The sequence below is a fragment of the Orcinus orca genome, chromosome 8 (assembly GCF_937001465.1).
Source record: "Orcinus orca chromosome 8, mOrcOrc1.1, whole genome shotgun sequence".
NCBI lineage: Eukaryota > Metazoa > Chordata > Mammalia > Artiodactyla > Delphinidae > Orcinus > Orcinus orca.
Window position 1 is genome coordinate 49718491 of NC_064566.1, and position 15828 is coordinate 49734318.

The 15828-nt window shown below is 44.0% G+C and overlaps 1 protein-coding gene across 5 annotated transcripts in view; it reads left to right on the forward strand.

Annotated features, from left to right (window-relative positions):
• The first annotated feature begins 127 nt into the window (after positions 1 to 127).
• The window catches only part of RNF121 (ring finger protein 121), an 81141-nt gene continuing 65440 nt past the window's right edge, over positions 128 to 15828 (forward strand). Inside the window, exon 1 of one of the 5 annotated variants that reach the window (XM_004279739.4) lies at positions 128 to 238. In XM_004279739.4, the coding sequence (XP_004279787.1) occupies positions 176 to 238 (63 nt within the window). In that variant the 5' untranslated portion in view covers positions 128 to 175. Of the gene's footprint in view, positions 239 to 1127; positions 1151 to 1171; positions 1291 to 4432; positions 4531 to 15828 lie in introns of those variants that run through there. The other 4 variants (XM_049713887.1, XM_033405592.2, XM_049713888.1 and 1 more) reach the window with 4 other exon arrangements.

A 15828-nucleotide genomic window follows, 5' to 3' on the forward strand; every position in this document is an offset into this window, starting at 1 on the left:
CCTTGACCTTTAAGTGGGTAGCAGGTAGATGGTCTCTTAGTTCGCCTCAGGTCTCCGCCTGTCTTGGTGTCCCGCCCCCTCTGCCGGAGCCCGCACCGCCGATTGGCTAGGAGCACTTGAGCGGCGGAAGCAGCTGGCTCGCGCGGGGCCTGCGGGGAGGGGGAGAGTTGTGAAAATGGCGGCGGTGGTGGAGGTGGAGGTTGGAGCAGGTGCTGCCGGGGAACGGGAGTTGGATGAGGTAAGAAGAGTTGAGAGTCGAGGAGAGGAGAGACCCAACCTGAAACTGAAGGGAGGGGAGGGGAGGTATCGGAAGTGGGGGTCCTAGGAGAGATGGAATCCTGAGAGGGAAGGAGCCAACAGGAGACGGGTGCGGGGAGGGGGAAATCTGAGGTACCCTGGACTCCAGGACTCAGGGACTCGGAGGCGGTCGTGGGGCAGAAGACTTGCAGTAACCTCAAGGGTGGAGTTGGAGGACAGGAAGAGAAGCCAGAGGGGTTGGGGTGTTAAGATTTGGGATTATTAGGTGGGGGTCCTGGGAGGATTAGAGGGCCGCCAGGTAGCTTGAGTTGGAGGGGCGTGGGCTCCTGCAAGGGAAAGCCGGGTTTTACTGAGGGAAGAGACTCTGTCTAGGTTTTCAGTGGGGCTGGGGACGCGGACCGCGGAAGAGTGCTTATCTACTAGTATTAGGGCTTCGGGTTATGTTTACGTAAGAGCTCTTTACATTCTAGAACTTTGTACATAATGTGGGCTCAGTGAAGTTTTGGTCATCGAATGATAGAACGAATGGATGCATGGACAACTGTATATCGGAATTCACTCATTCACTCACTTAACAAACAACAAGTATCCCCTTTGTGCCGAGTCCTGGGCTAAGTGCTAGGGACCTTCCCATTGAAGAGCTCACAGTATGGTGGTGGGAGACGCATAAGAAGACTAGTCATTGCATCGGAGGTATAATGGTGGGACTGAGAAGAGGGGACCAATTCAGTTTGGGCTAGGGAAGGCTTCCCAGAGGAGATGAGTCTTAACAGATAAGTGATTCTCTCTCCCTCTTTCTTTTTCTTTCTCTCTCTCTCTCTCCCCCCCCCCACCCGCCTCCCTTCTTCCCTCCTTCTAGACTTAGAAGTTCTTTGAGAGTGAGCTCTTGAGGGTATATGTCCCCTTTACCTACATAACAGGCATTTAACAACTGGTGTATTCAATTACCAGTGGTCCTTGAAGGAAATCACTAGGAGGAAGGAGACATTGAGTTTGAAGGAATGAAGGGACAGCACTGAGAAGCAGAGAGAGGTGAGAAAGGAAAGGGAAAAGATTCTGAGGCCAGAGGTACATTCATGGCTAGGGGTGCTTGTGGTTTTGCCCATGACAGCATATGGACGGCAGGGAGAAATAGGAGAAAGGGGATTGATTGTTGGGGATGGAACCAGTGGGATCTCTGAGGGATCAGAATCTTAGAGGCCCTGGCTGTGTGTTGGGGGTGAGGATTGGGGATGAGGCCCAGAGAAAGAGAGTAGAAGTCGACTTGAGAAGCAAAAACTGTTGTTTGGTGGTGGGATGACTTGGAGGTTTTGGTTTACCTGTTTGGGAACATTAAGGTGGAGGGGAGGAGACTGAGAAACTGGCAGGTGGTCAGAGCAGGGAGAGATTTTTAAAGAAGCATTTTAGACCCATATCTTTCAGTCACTAAAGACCAGGGATGTTTGGATGCCACTTGGTTGGTGAGGTGTGGTAGTCGTGGAAATGACTTCCAAGACCCCTTTCAGCTTTCAGTTTCTGTGATTATGGTTGGTTGTAGTTCAATGAGATATATTTGAAAGTGCCTTGAAAAAGTAAGTACTGTATTTAAGTTATTATACATGGTTTGTTAGTCATGGGCTCTCCTTTGGGGGGGCAGATTTCAGTTACATATATCAGGGTTCATTGAGATAAAGAGCAAAAGTTTTGGCAAAGGAGAAAAGAACTTAAAGTTTTGATGTTAAACATTTTTGATTTTTGCTTCTTAGCTTTTTTTCCCTTATGGTTTTAAGAACTTAAGAGCTTCTAGTATAATAATTATACTTCCAGAGAGTCATGTCTAGAGGTCAACTTTATATGTAACCACTAGCATTTATCCCAGAAACTTCTGTTCCTTGTTTCATTTACTGAGAAATAATATAATCTGTTGTCTGAAAATTCTGTGTGGATGGTTCTATCCTTTTCCTTGTGTGTTTAAAAAAGTAACTTTGAGAAGCAGGAACAGACATCCCTTCAAGCTCAAAAAAAAGGAGGGGTGGGCAGGGGTATGGTCTGGCAGACCTTAGTTTGTGAGTTTCTTTCGATACTTCTGTCTCCCCAGCTGTTTCTTAGTAGCCTTAACTAGTGAAAGAGAAGGTGAAATCCATCCTTTAATTTGTAATTATGGGGGTCTACTGTGTTTTATGCACTGGGAATCCAAAGATGCGTAAGACAGGATCTTTACCAATTTATAGTGTAGAGAAGAGACATGCAAATGGCCCACTGCAATACTAGATAATTGCTGTAATGGAAGTGTGTAACAGATTCAGTGGGGCACAAGAGACAAGCACTCAAGTCTGCTGGGGGATTCAGTGAGATCTTTATGATGGAGATGGATTTGAGTTGAAAAATTAAAGGTTAGGTTTATAAAGAAGCATATGGCATCAGAGTTGCTCTCCTGTAGTACCTTCTGCTTGGTAGAGAGACTGTTGTGGAGCTCAAATTATAAAAGAGTAATGGATAGCCTAGCTAAGATGCAGTAGGGTACTCCTTGCCACTTCTTTGGAAAGATTGCATGCTCTGATTTGTTCTCTAGGATATCGGGCCTGTGTTTTCCAATATCAGATGCCGTTAGCATGATAACTAGTCTGGAATAGCAGCCATCAGTTTATTTATGTTCCTTTTGTCGGTTTCATTATTACTTTCTATAGTATTTAGTTAAGGTAATTAAGACTTTGCTCACTGCTTCTGTTTTTGAGAGGAAAAGAGCTACCAATAGAAAAGCCTGCTGTTTATTGAGCCCTTACCATAAACCAGCCCCTGTTTAAAGCCTACATTATCTCATTACTGACAGCAGCCCTGTGAATTAGTTGGTGTTTACCGCATTTTATAAATGACATTGAGGCAAGAGAGGTTAAGTAGCATTCCTAGGATTCCACAGTTTGTGAGGGGAAGTGCAGATTCCATCCCTGGTCTGCCTGTGCTATACTGAACTAAGTTTTACACCGCCATACTATACTGAACGCCTCGGTTCCATTTCTCATGCCAGACTCATCTTACCAAAGTAAACTACCTTTTTCTTAATATACAAAAGTCCCATCTCCGGGCTTCCCTGATGGCGCAGTGGTTGAGAGTCCGCCTGCCGACGCAGGGGACACGGGTTCATGCCCGGTCCGGGAGGATCCCACATGCCGCGGAGCGGCTGGGCCTGTGAGCCATGGCCTCTGAGCCTGCGCGTCCGGAGCCTCTGCTCTGCAACGGGAGAGGCCACAACAGTGAGAGGCCCGCGTACCGCAAGAAAAAAAAAAAAAGTCCCATCTCCAAAATGTGAAGCAGCATTTCATTCCTGAGAGATTCAAAGTGGGGGTTAACTAAAGGAATATTGGTTTTTCTACACAGGTCGTTTAATTTACCTGTAATTTGATTCTGCTGAACCCCTGGTCACGGGGAGTGATGAGCCCAGTGGCAATTAGGGAGATGAGAGATGGGTCTAGCCAGCTCAGGCTAGGGCTAGGTATTAAACGCTTTGATGACTGGCTAAGTTCTTCAACTTGCTAAATCACAGGGTGCTTGAGAATGTTAGGGAGGATAAAGCATGGGTACCAGCTTGGAGGCCCAGAAGCAGACCTATTCTGGAGCCAGTGAGTTCCTTCTTGAAGGGGGACCTGGCTAACCATGAGAAGAATTGGAGGCATCATCTTGGCACAGAGAGCTGGTTTGGGACCTAAGGTGAAAAAGCACTTCTACATCCAATCAGGGCCAGCCTGCCTGCCTGGCTAGTGCCTGTGAATTCCGGATGTGTCTACTCCCAGTAATTGTTCATCTGCCAAAATGATGTGATATTATGCAGAGTAGTGAGTAGTTTCCAGCTCAAGTTCAAAGCAGGTATCTCACCCTACAGCTAACTTGAGTTATTATTGCCTTTAGTGTGTAATTTCCCTCTTCTGGGCCTTGTTTTATTCTTGTTAAAAGAGGAGATTGGACTAGATTGGTTGTTTTTAAACCTTTAGTCATGAAACCCTTTATTCAAAAAAAAATCTCACTTTGAAGCCTTGTGGTCCTTGAAGGGACTCAGAACCCCTTGAGTATCTCAAGCCACACTTTGAAAATCAGGGAGCTTTCTCTTACTGCCAACTGATTGGGTGACCCTACTTTATGTTCCTTCAGCCCCCCTGTACTTCCTCTAACCCAGCTCTACCAAGCATTATTTTAACTGTCTGTCTTCCCCACTAGACTCTTAGCTACATGAGAGCGGAGTACAAGTCTATCTTGCTCATTGTTGCAGTCCCTTCACTCAGTATGGTGCCTGGCATAAAGGTGATTATTATTTTTGAGTAGTGGTAATAAGCTCCTCTCCTTAGTAGTATGTGCTTTTTTATTGAATGTTTACAGCATCCCTATGAGATTTGAACTGTTGGACTAAGTCATGACTAAAGCTCTAACATACTGTGTACCATGTTTCTGATTACCGCCAGGTCTTTGTTTGTGCTGTCTTGTCTGCCTAGAGTACCTTTCCTTTCCCCCGTGTCTTTCCAAATCCCACCTGTACTTTAAGCTTCTAGCCCAAGGCTCTCTTGCTTTGTAGAACTATTCTGATTTACAATGATATCTTCTTTCCTTGTGTTTCATAGTTTTCTCTGTGTTCATTTATCAATTCATCAAACTTTTTGGAAGCACCTTCTGTATGCCAGGTACTGTGCTATGCTTGATCATACCAAGATGGGTAATGCGTGATAACTGCCTTCAAGGAGTTCACAGACTAGCCTGGGTGGAGAGAGAGTGATAAATAAGTACAAAAATGTGTCACAGGTGCTGTGTCAGTGGAATATGTGTAGTGGGTACATCAAGGAGGAAGTAGGAGTCTGTTATATCTTCTCAGGGAGGCTGTAGAAGTTCCCATCCCATGCTTCTTCAAAGTAGTAATCTTGGACTGTTTTGTTTTTCCTCCTGTGGGTCTCTCCCTGTAGACATTTGATAAATGTTCCTTGTTTCCAGGGATTTTTTTTCTCTAGGAATTCTTGGTTAAAGCCAAGATCTTATTGAGGGATTGACGCATGTGTGACTGAAGTTTAATCTTGGACATCTGACCATATATCTTTGGATTTTTTTTTTAAAGACGTGTAAAATGAGTAGTAGCATAATGTAGTGGGGGAAAAAACTAGAGTAGTAAACAATAGACCTAGATTCTAGACTAGAAATAGCAGATTTTGTTTTATCGCAGAGACAGCCAAATGATAACAGCTGCTTAGAAGGTTGTGTTGAGAAGGATTCTGAGACCAGGGTTCAGCAGGAGAGTGCTAAAGGTGAAATGATATAGAGTACTTACTCTGTGCCAGGTCCTGGTGCCAAGTATTTTATATGCATTATCTAATTTCATACCACAACCTTACAAGGTAGGTATTATGATGGTTATGTCCATTCTTCAGATATGGAAACTGAGGCATAGAGAGTTTAAGTAATTTGCCCACTGTCACACAGCTAGGTAAGTGACAGAGGTAGGGTTCAAATCCAGGATGACTCCTACATCTGTGCTTTTAACCACTCTGGGCAGTGTGAGTACTGTATGCTTCCCATACTGTCTTATGTTAGACATTTCTACTATATAAGTGTAGGACTTCATTTATAGAGGTGATTTGACTGGGGTAACGCTATTTGTCAGTCTCTCCCATGAGACTGAGTTCTCCTTGAAAGCCCTATCCATCCTTATATCCCTGGTGCCTGACATAGAGTATGATTCAATAAACGTTTGAAGATGCCAACTCATGAAAGATTCCATACCTTAATTCTTTTTTTTTTTTTTTTTTTTTTTGCGGTTCTTGGGCCTCTCACTGTTGTGGCCTCTCCCATTGTGGAGCACAGGCTCTGGATGCGCAGGCTCAGCGGCCATGGCTCACGGGCCCAGCTGCTCCGCGGCATGTGGGATCTTCCCGGACCGGGGCACGAACCCGTGTCCCCTGCATCGGCAGGCAGACTCTCAACCACTGCACCACCAGGGAAGCCCCATACCTTAAATCTTCATATGTGAAATGATAGGTTTGGACTAGATGACCTTCTAGAGGTTTCCCGCAGCTTTGAAAGTCTTGGATCCCAGGATTTTACTGTGCCTTGTGTTTCCTACAGTTTCTTTTGGGTACTCGGTGGATACTAGGGAATAACCAAATGAAGGTATAATTATTATTAATAATCTGTGCAAATAATCTTGGGATGAGAGAAGAAAAAAATGGTGATAGGGAAGTTATACACAAAAAGGCCTACATGTAACCTCCAATTCTGTAACCTTTGTCTTTTTGTGCAGAGTCTCATACTCTGGCAGACACCCTATTTGCAGACAGTCTTTCCTTCCCATTTGGTTTCCCATTATAAACCTCCCATCCCCAGCTCTTTTTTTAGCTGTGCCACACAGCATATGGAATCTTAGTTCCCCGGACCAGGGATTGAACCCACGTCCCCTGCATTGGAAGCGTGGAGTCTTAACTACCGGACCGCCAGAGGAGTCCCTCACTCTTACTTTTTGCAGTCATTTGTTTGGTTAACCCATTACTTAATAACTCATCTACTTCCAGAAGGAATTTAAGGTGTCCTCTGGTCAATAAAGGAGGGTAGGAGAGAGGAAGAAAAAATGAAGAGGAATGTTCTAACTTCTTGAGTGCAGGGACTATCGTTTTCATCTCTCTACATTCCTCAGTTCTTGGCGCATAGCAGACATTTGTTGAATAAATGAGAATGTTTGTAGATATGGATTCTACTCAGGTTTAAGGAAGTGTTGACTAAATTGCAAAGGTTAACTGATGTACTCTGTTCTGGCAATAACACAGTAGTGCCTGACAGTACTATTTGCTTATAAACTGCTTATGAAGCATTTTCGTTTTTAATTAGTGCCATATTCCTCCTTACCAGTGAGTCATAGGCACAGTATCTGAGGACCTGCTTTCCGCCCCAACAGCACTCTGTATAGACATCTATCAACACTTAACATGTTGTTTTGTTTGTCTCCCCCATCGCTCAGTGAACTCCTTGAGGGGACAGAACCATACCATTTTTCATCTCTGTGTTCCCAGCACCTAATCTCTCTCAGCGGCTAGCACAGAATAGATATTCAGATGCTTATTGAACTTGAATCCTTTTTTTAAAAATAAATTAATTTTATTTATTTTTTGGCTGCGTTGGGTCTTCGTCGCTGCATGTGGGCTTTCTCTAGTTGCGACGAGTGGGGGCTGCTCTTCGTTGCCGTGTGTGGGCTTCTCATTGCAGTGGCTTCTCTTGTTGCAGAGCACGAGCTCTAGGCGCACGGGCTTCAGTAGTTGCGGCACTCAGGCTCAGTAGTTGTGGCTTGTGGGCTCTAGAGCGCAGGCTCAGTACTTGTGGCACACGGGCTTAGTTGCTCCATGGCATGTGGGATCTTCCCGGACCAGGGATCGAACCCGTGTCCCCTGCCTTGGCAGGCGGATTCTTAACCACTGCGCCACCAGGGAAGCCCTGAACTTGAATCTTAAATCTAGTCCATCCACCCATGTTGAACACTCCCAGCAAGTGATCACCTCGTCTGTGTTTAAATCCCTCTAATGATAGGGAGCTTATCATTCTGTGGTCAGCCTGTTCCCTCTTCGAATTCCCCTGTTGCAATATTCTTCATACTGGGCTAGAATTCTTATTTCTGTAGCGTCACCTTTTTAGTCCTCCTTTTCCAGATCCTGCTTCTTTGCATCTTTGACCCATGGAGGCACATGCACTGACAGAGAATGCCTCTGAGGAGTTTAGTCTCAGTCCACCTGGAGCTATTTGTCCTGAAAGCTTACTCCATGAAAGCCAACCCAGGATAAGCCATCCAGCATCATTCCTCTTCTCTATTTTATTTTTGTGTTTTCCCTTCTTGAAGTCATTTGTTATCTCTCTGCTCCTCAGAGGAAAATCTGTAGGTAAACATAAACTCATTAGTTCCCTCTAAAGTGCAGCTTTCCCAGGAGGATGCTGAGTTATGACCATGGGGCTTTTGGTCCTGAGCAACTAGGGAGAACCAGTGGGGAAAGGGGAAGCTGGAAGCAGAGAGCGTAGCCCTGCCAAGGTTTGTGTTCCCTCTGCCCTCCTTCCCCCTTCCCAGTAGGATATTCTCAATAACTGAATGTGTCTGTTATTAAGGAGGTCTCCAGTGGCATTTTATTTTCCATTGCCCATAGGATTGAACCTAACCTCTTCCTGAGCCTGTCATTTAGCGCCTTGCAGAAGCAGACTTTTCTCCTTCTATTTTAATGATAACAAATAATAGCTAACTTTTTTATTGCATACTGGTATAATGCCAGGCGTTATACCAAGCATTTTACATACATTAACTCTTTTAATTATATTTTAATACTATTATTGTCTTCACCTTCTGGATCAGTGAAAACTGAGGCACTGCCAAGTAATTTATTCAAGGTTGGATAGCTTGTAAGTAGACTTGGGATTTGAACCTGGTGATGTGACTCCATGATCTCTATTGCTGGTGTCCTCTATAACATGGATTTACTGTTTTCAAAATTCACCATATATTTATTGAGCATTTAATTTTGCCAGATACTTTATTTGGTCTTGGGGATTCATAAATGGTTAAAGAGACTATCTGTGCTCCAAAAGAGTTTATGGTCTAGTGGGGAGAGGGACCCATCAAGTGATAATGACGATGTAGTGTGATGAGTAGAGCTATATACAGGTATCACAGGTGCATGGGAGGAGTGTGAAAGTGTATTTCGGAGAGTTAGGGGAGACTTCAGAGATGATATGTCATTGGGCTGATTCTTAAAGGAGGGATAAAGTTTATCATATGGCTAGGAGGCCGGTTTACACCAAGCTAAAAGCACATATATGAAGGAGTGGAAGCATGATATCTTTAAGCATACTATTAAACATACTATTCTCCACTAATAAAAGATTTAGTGATACCTGCTTGCTTTGTGCAAGCTACCGTGTTAGGTACTTAGGTTGAGAGGAAAGACGCTAATTCATGTTTCATACCTTCAAGGAGCTTATACAGTTCAGTTAGAAAAATAGTACATGTAGTCCAGTTGGAAAGGCTATAATTATAAAATAAGTTCTAAATACCTTATCAATTGAAAAAAAAAGTGCTATTTGGGAAGTAAATCTCATTGGAGGGGTTAGGGAAGACTTCGTGGAGAAGGAGCCACCCGATGATTTAAATTTCACTATAGAGAGCATCAGGAATAAAGGCCCCAAGTAAATGTGAGAAAGAAGGATGCGTTTGGGGAATCAGCAAGTAAGAGAGGACTAAGTACTAAATCTAGAAACATGGGTTGGAGCCAATATGAGGTTGACTTTATTTTATTTTAAATATTTATTTATTTATTTATTTATTTGGCTGCATTGGGTCTTAGTTGTGGCACGTGAGATCTTTCGTTGTGGCGCGTGGGATCTTTTGTTGGCGGTGCGTGGGCTCTTCACTTAATTGTGGTGCATGCACGGGATTCTCTCTAGTTGTGGTGCGTGGGCTCCAGAGCATGTGGGCTCTGTAGTTGCGGCACGTGGGCTCTCGAGTTATGCTGCACCCTGCAGCACGTGGGATCTTAGTTCCCTGACCAGGGATGGAACTGGCGTCCCCTGCATTACAAGACGGATTCTTAACCACTGGAGCACCAGGGAAGTCCCGAGGTTGACTTTAAACACCAGGTTGAGGAGTTAAGATATATCCATTCATTCCTTCAGTCAGCAATTATTGAGTGCTTGAATATGCCAAATATGGTGCTGGGGACACAAACATGGAGACATGGCTCCAGCTTTCAGGGGGCTAATAGTCACATAGCGAAAGACGGACATGGAAACAAATGATGGTAGTGTATTATAAGTATGTGTTATGTACTGTGGTGACAAAGGAGGGAGTGATTAACTCTGCTTGGGGGAATCATTAAAGACTTAACAGAGAAGATGCTTGAGATGGTTCTTGAGGAGTAAGTTTGAGTTCAGTAGGTAGTCAAAAGTCTGTGAGGTATGGAAGAGTGGTCCAGCAAAATGAAAAGATACGCAAAGGCTTGGAGGCATTAAACAGCCTGGAATATTCTGGGAACTGTAAGAATGCCTGCATTACTGGAGTATAGGTTAAATGTAGGGGGATAGCAGTGAGTGATAAGGTTGGCGAGGCTTTTCTAACAACATAAGAAGAAGCTTGGGCTTATAACATGTTCAGATCTATGTCTCAGAGTGATCAAGTCTGGTGGAAGTGTGGAAGTTATTTTTGGAGGGCTCAGCTTGGGGAAAGGAGAAGAAATTAGTTGGGAAGTACTGCAGTCGTCTAAGAGATGGTGGGGGGCTTCCCTGGTGGCGCAGTGGTTGAGAGTCTGCCTGCCGACGCAGGGGACACGGGTTCGTGCCCTGGTCCGGGAAGATCCCACATGCCGCGGAGCGGCTGGGCCCGTGAGCCATGGCCGCTGAGCCTGCGCGTCCGGAGCCCGTGCTCCGCAACGGGAGAGACCACAACAGTGAGAGGCCCGTGTACCGCAAAAAAAAAAAAAAAAAAAAAAAAGAGATGGTGGGGATCTGAGCAAGAGCAAAGGCAGTGAGGGTGGAGAAAAGTGAGTGGCTATAAAAATATTAAATAGCAGTGCTTCCACTGTTTTTTTTCCCTTTCCATTCCACTCCCTAATTCATTCACTCACACATTCATCAAGCATTTATTAAGTATGTAATCTGTATTGTTTATTCATTCTTCCCCTCTTCAAATACTTGTGACTTCAGGATGTCAGGAATATTCCTAGGTCCAGTAATTCAGCAGTGAACAGGACAACCAAGGTCCTTGCTCTTGTGAAGTTTACTTTCTAAATGGGGGAAATGCAAGTAATGAATAAGTAATAAGCAGGATAACTCCAAATGGTGATAGGATAGAGAACGACTAGAGGAGAGGTGCTACTTTTAATACGGTGGTTTATGGAATGCCTCTGAGGAGGTGATATTTGAACTAAGACCTGAATGAAGAAGACTTAGCAATTTGAAGATTTGGAAGCATAAGTGTGTCAAGTGGAGGGAGAAGCAAGTATAAATCGGTGGGAACGAGTTAGGCATGTCTTGGGACCAAAAAAGAAGGCCAATGGGACTGAATTATAGTGAGCAAGAGAAAAATAGTACCATATGAAGTCAAGGAGTTTATAGCAGAGTCAGATCTGTAAGGCCTTGTAGATACTGCTAAATTTGTTGAATTTTATTGAGAGTACAATGAAAATTTTGGATGGTGTTAAAAATAGGAGTGAGGTGAGCTGATTTGCATTTTTCAAAAAGATCTTTCTGGCTGCTTTGAGGAGAACGGATTGTAGGAAGGCTTTCGAGGAGGGTAGTTAAGAGACTATTGCAGTAGTCTGGGTGAGAAATGATAGTTTTGGAGTTTGGGGGCGGGGCGGGTAGGGTGGCAGAGATGGAGCAAAGTGGATGAAATTAGAATATGTTTTGAAGTAGAGCCTACAAGACTTGCTGGTGGATTGGATATGGGACGTAAGGGAAAGAAATAATCAAGCTTGACTTTCAGGTTTTATGAATTTGTTTTGCTTTGACTTGTAGTTGGCAACACCATGGCTGATGTTATTGTGTACTGAAACAGGATGGACTGGGAGAAATTTTTGTTGGGCGGTGGGGAGGAAATGCAGAAAAATTTTGGCCATGTTAAGTTTGAGATGGCTACATAAACATCTAAGTGGTGTTGTTAATTAGGCAGTTGGAAATATGAGCTTAGAGTCAGGGGAGAGGTCCGGACATTGGTCTGGGTCTCTGAAGATCTGGCTTTTTATACTAGCTCTATCTACCACACGGTTGTTACGTGATACAAGTCAGTACGACACTCTGAGTTGCAATGTTGTTGGCTTAAAGTAATAATGAAGTTATTTGTTATGCCAGCCTTATGTATATGGTGGGAAAATCCTTTTCATTCATTTATCCATTCATCAAGTATACCCTGAGCATTTACAAAGGCACTGCCTTAGCTGTGAAGGATAACGAAGACATAGGCCCTACTCTCAGGCTGCTCATAGTCCAGTGGAAGAGTTAGTGAAATAAGCAGATGTAATAACTGCTGTAATACAGAGAAGCACAGAGCTCTCTGGGAGCACAGAAAATGGTGGGAAAGGGATCAGGAGAGGCTCCCCAGAGAAGCAGCACTTTAGCTGATGTGGAAAATGACTAGAAATTAACCAGCCAAAGAGAGAGGCGGAGGGCCCTCTAAGCAGGAGGAGCAACATGTGCAAGGTGGGAGGTGAGAGGGAGAGAACAGCACTGACAGGTCACTGTATAAGGTATAGTATTATTGGAGCATCCAAGTAGGAGGTGGGGCGTAATGAGGAAGTAGGAAGACTGGAAAGGGAGGCAGGTATAAGATCATGTAAGGCCTTATATGCTATGCTAAGGAGTTTGGATTGGAGAAGGGATTAAAGAGGCAGGGAATGGTGGCTCAGTGGTTAAGAATCCGCCTGCTAATGCAGGGGACACGGGTTCGAGCCCTGGTCTGGGAAGATCCCACATGCTGCGGAGCAACTAAGCCCATGTGCCACAACTACTGAGCCTGCACTCTAGAGCCCACGAGCCGCAACTGCTGAGCCCGTGTGCTGCAACTACTGAAGCCCACGCTCCTAGAGCCCGTGCTCTGCAAGAAGAGAAGCCACCGCAATGAGAAGCCTGTGCACTGCAACAAAGAGTAGCCCCTGCTCGCTGCAACTAGAGAAAGCCTGTGTGCAGCAACAAAGATCCAACGCAGCCAATAAATAAATAAGTAAGTAAGTAAGTAAGTAAGATGTAAAGATGATAGCCAGAAAAAAAAAAAAATAATAAAGAGGCAGGGAAGACATACCTTAATCCAGGCAAGTAGGGCTTCCAGACTTTCTAATTCCAAAGTGCATGTGCTTTCCGGTGTATTATACATAGTGCAGGGGAGCATATGTTAAGTGCCAGGCAGACTGGAGTCAGATCATGGCCTTGTGTGGTCACAGGAGAGGTTACTCTCAATGCTGTCGTGGAGGGCACTGTGTGGCCTACTGAGGAGTTCTTCCTTTCTCTTATAGGCAGCATTGGCAAACCAGAAGATTTTGAATTTGAGTGACACAGTGACTAGCAGGAAGGGCATGAAGTTGAAGGGCCTAGATTATGTTTGTAGCTTGAATAGTATTATAGAAAGGAAGAGATGTTAGAGACATTTCCTGCCTCACTGACCTAGGCCTTCTGGTGCAACGAGCCATGTTCTTCAGTTTTTCCTTCTCCCCAAAGCTTCCTTCAGTCCTATTTGTATTCTGTGTTAAGTTTGGAAAGTATTTACTGTTGGCTATTAATGATCACGAAGGATTTCATGTTAGTGCTTAAGAAGAAGAGTCACTTTCTAACTTAGAAACCACAAAGGATGGAGCACCTTTGCCAGCTGTACATCACTGATGTGGTCCAGATACCAGCCTGTCTCTCTAGATCAAGTTTGAGCTCCTTAAGGAGAAGAAAGGGCACTTCAGGCAAAGCCAGCATGTCATTTAGTGCTGTCATGTGCTTGATATCTCCCACTGGCTAAGGGAATGGAGGGAGGGGGCCAGTTTTCTAAGTAATAGAGCATTTTGATGACTACTTCTGAGCGTGGGCCGCTGCAAGAATGGCTTATATAGAAGTTGCTTCTTATTCTCTGTCTCAGGGGTAACTGGTAGTAGCCAGTATAAACAGGTAAGTTCTGTTGGTTTCAGATGGCTTTCCAAGTTCCTCTGGATTCTTTTGCAACATCATCCCCACTGTCTGTTCAAGTGAGAGTTACTCAGTCTCTGTGTATTTCCAAGGTGTGTGCTTTGTGTCTAGCGCTAGGTGTAAAGTGTGAGGGAGATGCTGAATGAGTAAGGCATTATTCTTTTTTAAAAAAATAAATTTATTTATTTTTGGCTGTGTTGGGTCTTCGTTGCTGTGCATGGGCTTTCTTTCTCTAGTTGCGGAGAGCCAGGGCTACTCTTCATTGCGGTGCACGTGCTTCTCGGTGCAGTGGCTTCTCTTGTTGCGGTGGCTTCTCTTGTTGCAGCGGCCTTTCATTGTGGAGCATGGGCTCTAGGCGTGCGGGCTTCAATAGTTGTGGCTCGTGGGCTCAGTAGTTGTGGCTCGCAGGCTCTAGAATGCAGGCTCAGTAGTTGTTGCACATGGGCTTAGTTGCATGTGGGATCTTCCTGGACCAGGGCTTGAACCCATGTTCCCTGCACTGGCAGGTGGATTCTTAACCACTGCACCACCAGGGAAGTACCTAAGGCATTATTCTTGTCTTCAAAGCAGTTAATGTTATGTAACATCCATTTAACATTTATTGAACACATACAATGTGCCAGATTACGTGCTAGTTCTTTGAAATGCAAAAATTAGTAAGAATCAGATGATCCTCAGACCACTTAGGATTGCTAAATGGGAAAAAATATTTGCAAACCATATATCTGATGAGGGACTTGTGTTTGGGATATGTAATGAACTCTTACAACTCAACAAGAAAAAGATAAATAATCCAATAAAAAATGAACAAAAGATCTGAATACACCAAACGATCTGAATAGACCTATCTCCAAAGAAAATATATAAATGGCCAATAAGCACATGAAAAGATGTTGAACATCATTAGCCATCTGAGAAATGCAAATCAAAACTACAGTGAGATACCACTTCATACTCACTATGATGCTATAATCAAAAAGACATAATAACGAGTGTTGTGGATGTGGAAAAGTTGGAATCCTCATACACTGCTAGTGGAAATGTAAAATGGTGCAGCTGCTGTGGAAAACAGTTTGGCAATTCCTCAAAAGGTTAAGCGTAGAGTTACCACATGACCCAGTAATTCCACTCCAGATATATACTTGAGAAATAAAAACATATGTCCCTATAAAAGCTTATACACGAATGTTCATAGCAATATTATAATAGCCCAAAAGTAGAAACAACTCAAATGTGTATCAGCTGGTAAATGGATAAATAAAATGTATGTCCATACAGTGCAAGATTACTTGTCAAGAAAAAGGAGTGAACTACTGATACATGTTGTAACATGGATGATCTTTGAAGAACATTATGGTACATGAAAGAAGCCAGTCAAGGGACTTCCCTGGTGGTGCAATGGTTAAGAAGCCGCCTGCCAGTGCAGGGGACACAGGTTCGATCCCTGGTCCAGGAAGATCACACATACCACAGAGCAACTAAGTCCATGTGCCACAACTACTGAGCCTGCACTCTAGAGCCTGTGAACCACAACTGCTGAGCCCACGTGCCACAACTACTGAAGCCCATGCGCCTAGAGCCCGTGCTCCACAACAAGAGAAGCCACAGCAATGAGAAGCCCGCACATCGCAACTAAGAGTAGCCACTGCTCACCACAACTAGAGAAAGCCTGCGTGGAGCAACGTAGACCCAACACAGCCAATCAATCAATCAATCAATCAACAAACAAAAGTAATTTTATTTTTTTAAAAAAAGAGGCCAGTCAAAAAAGACAGCATATTGTATGATTTCGTTTACATGAAAGGTCCAGAATAGACAGATCTATAGAGATATAAAGTAGATTGATTAGTGGTTGCTTAAGTCTAGGGATAGGAATAGGGAGTTGGCCAGTGGGCTTGAGCTTTCTTTTTAGTGTGATGGAAATGATTTAAAATAAGA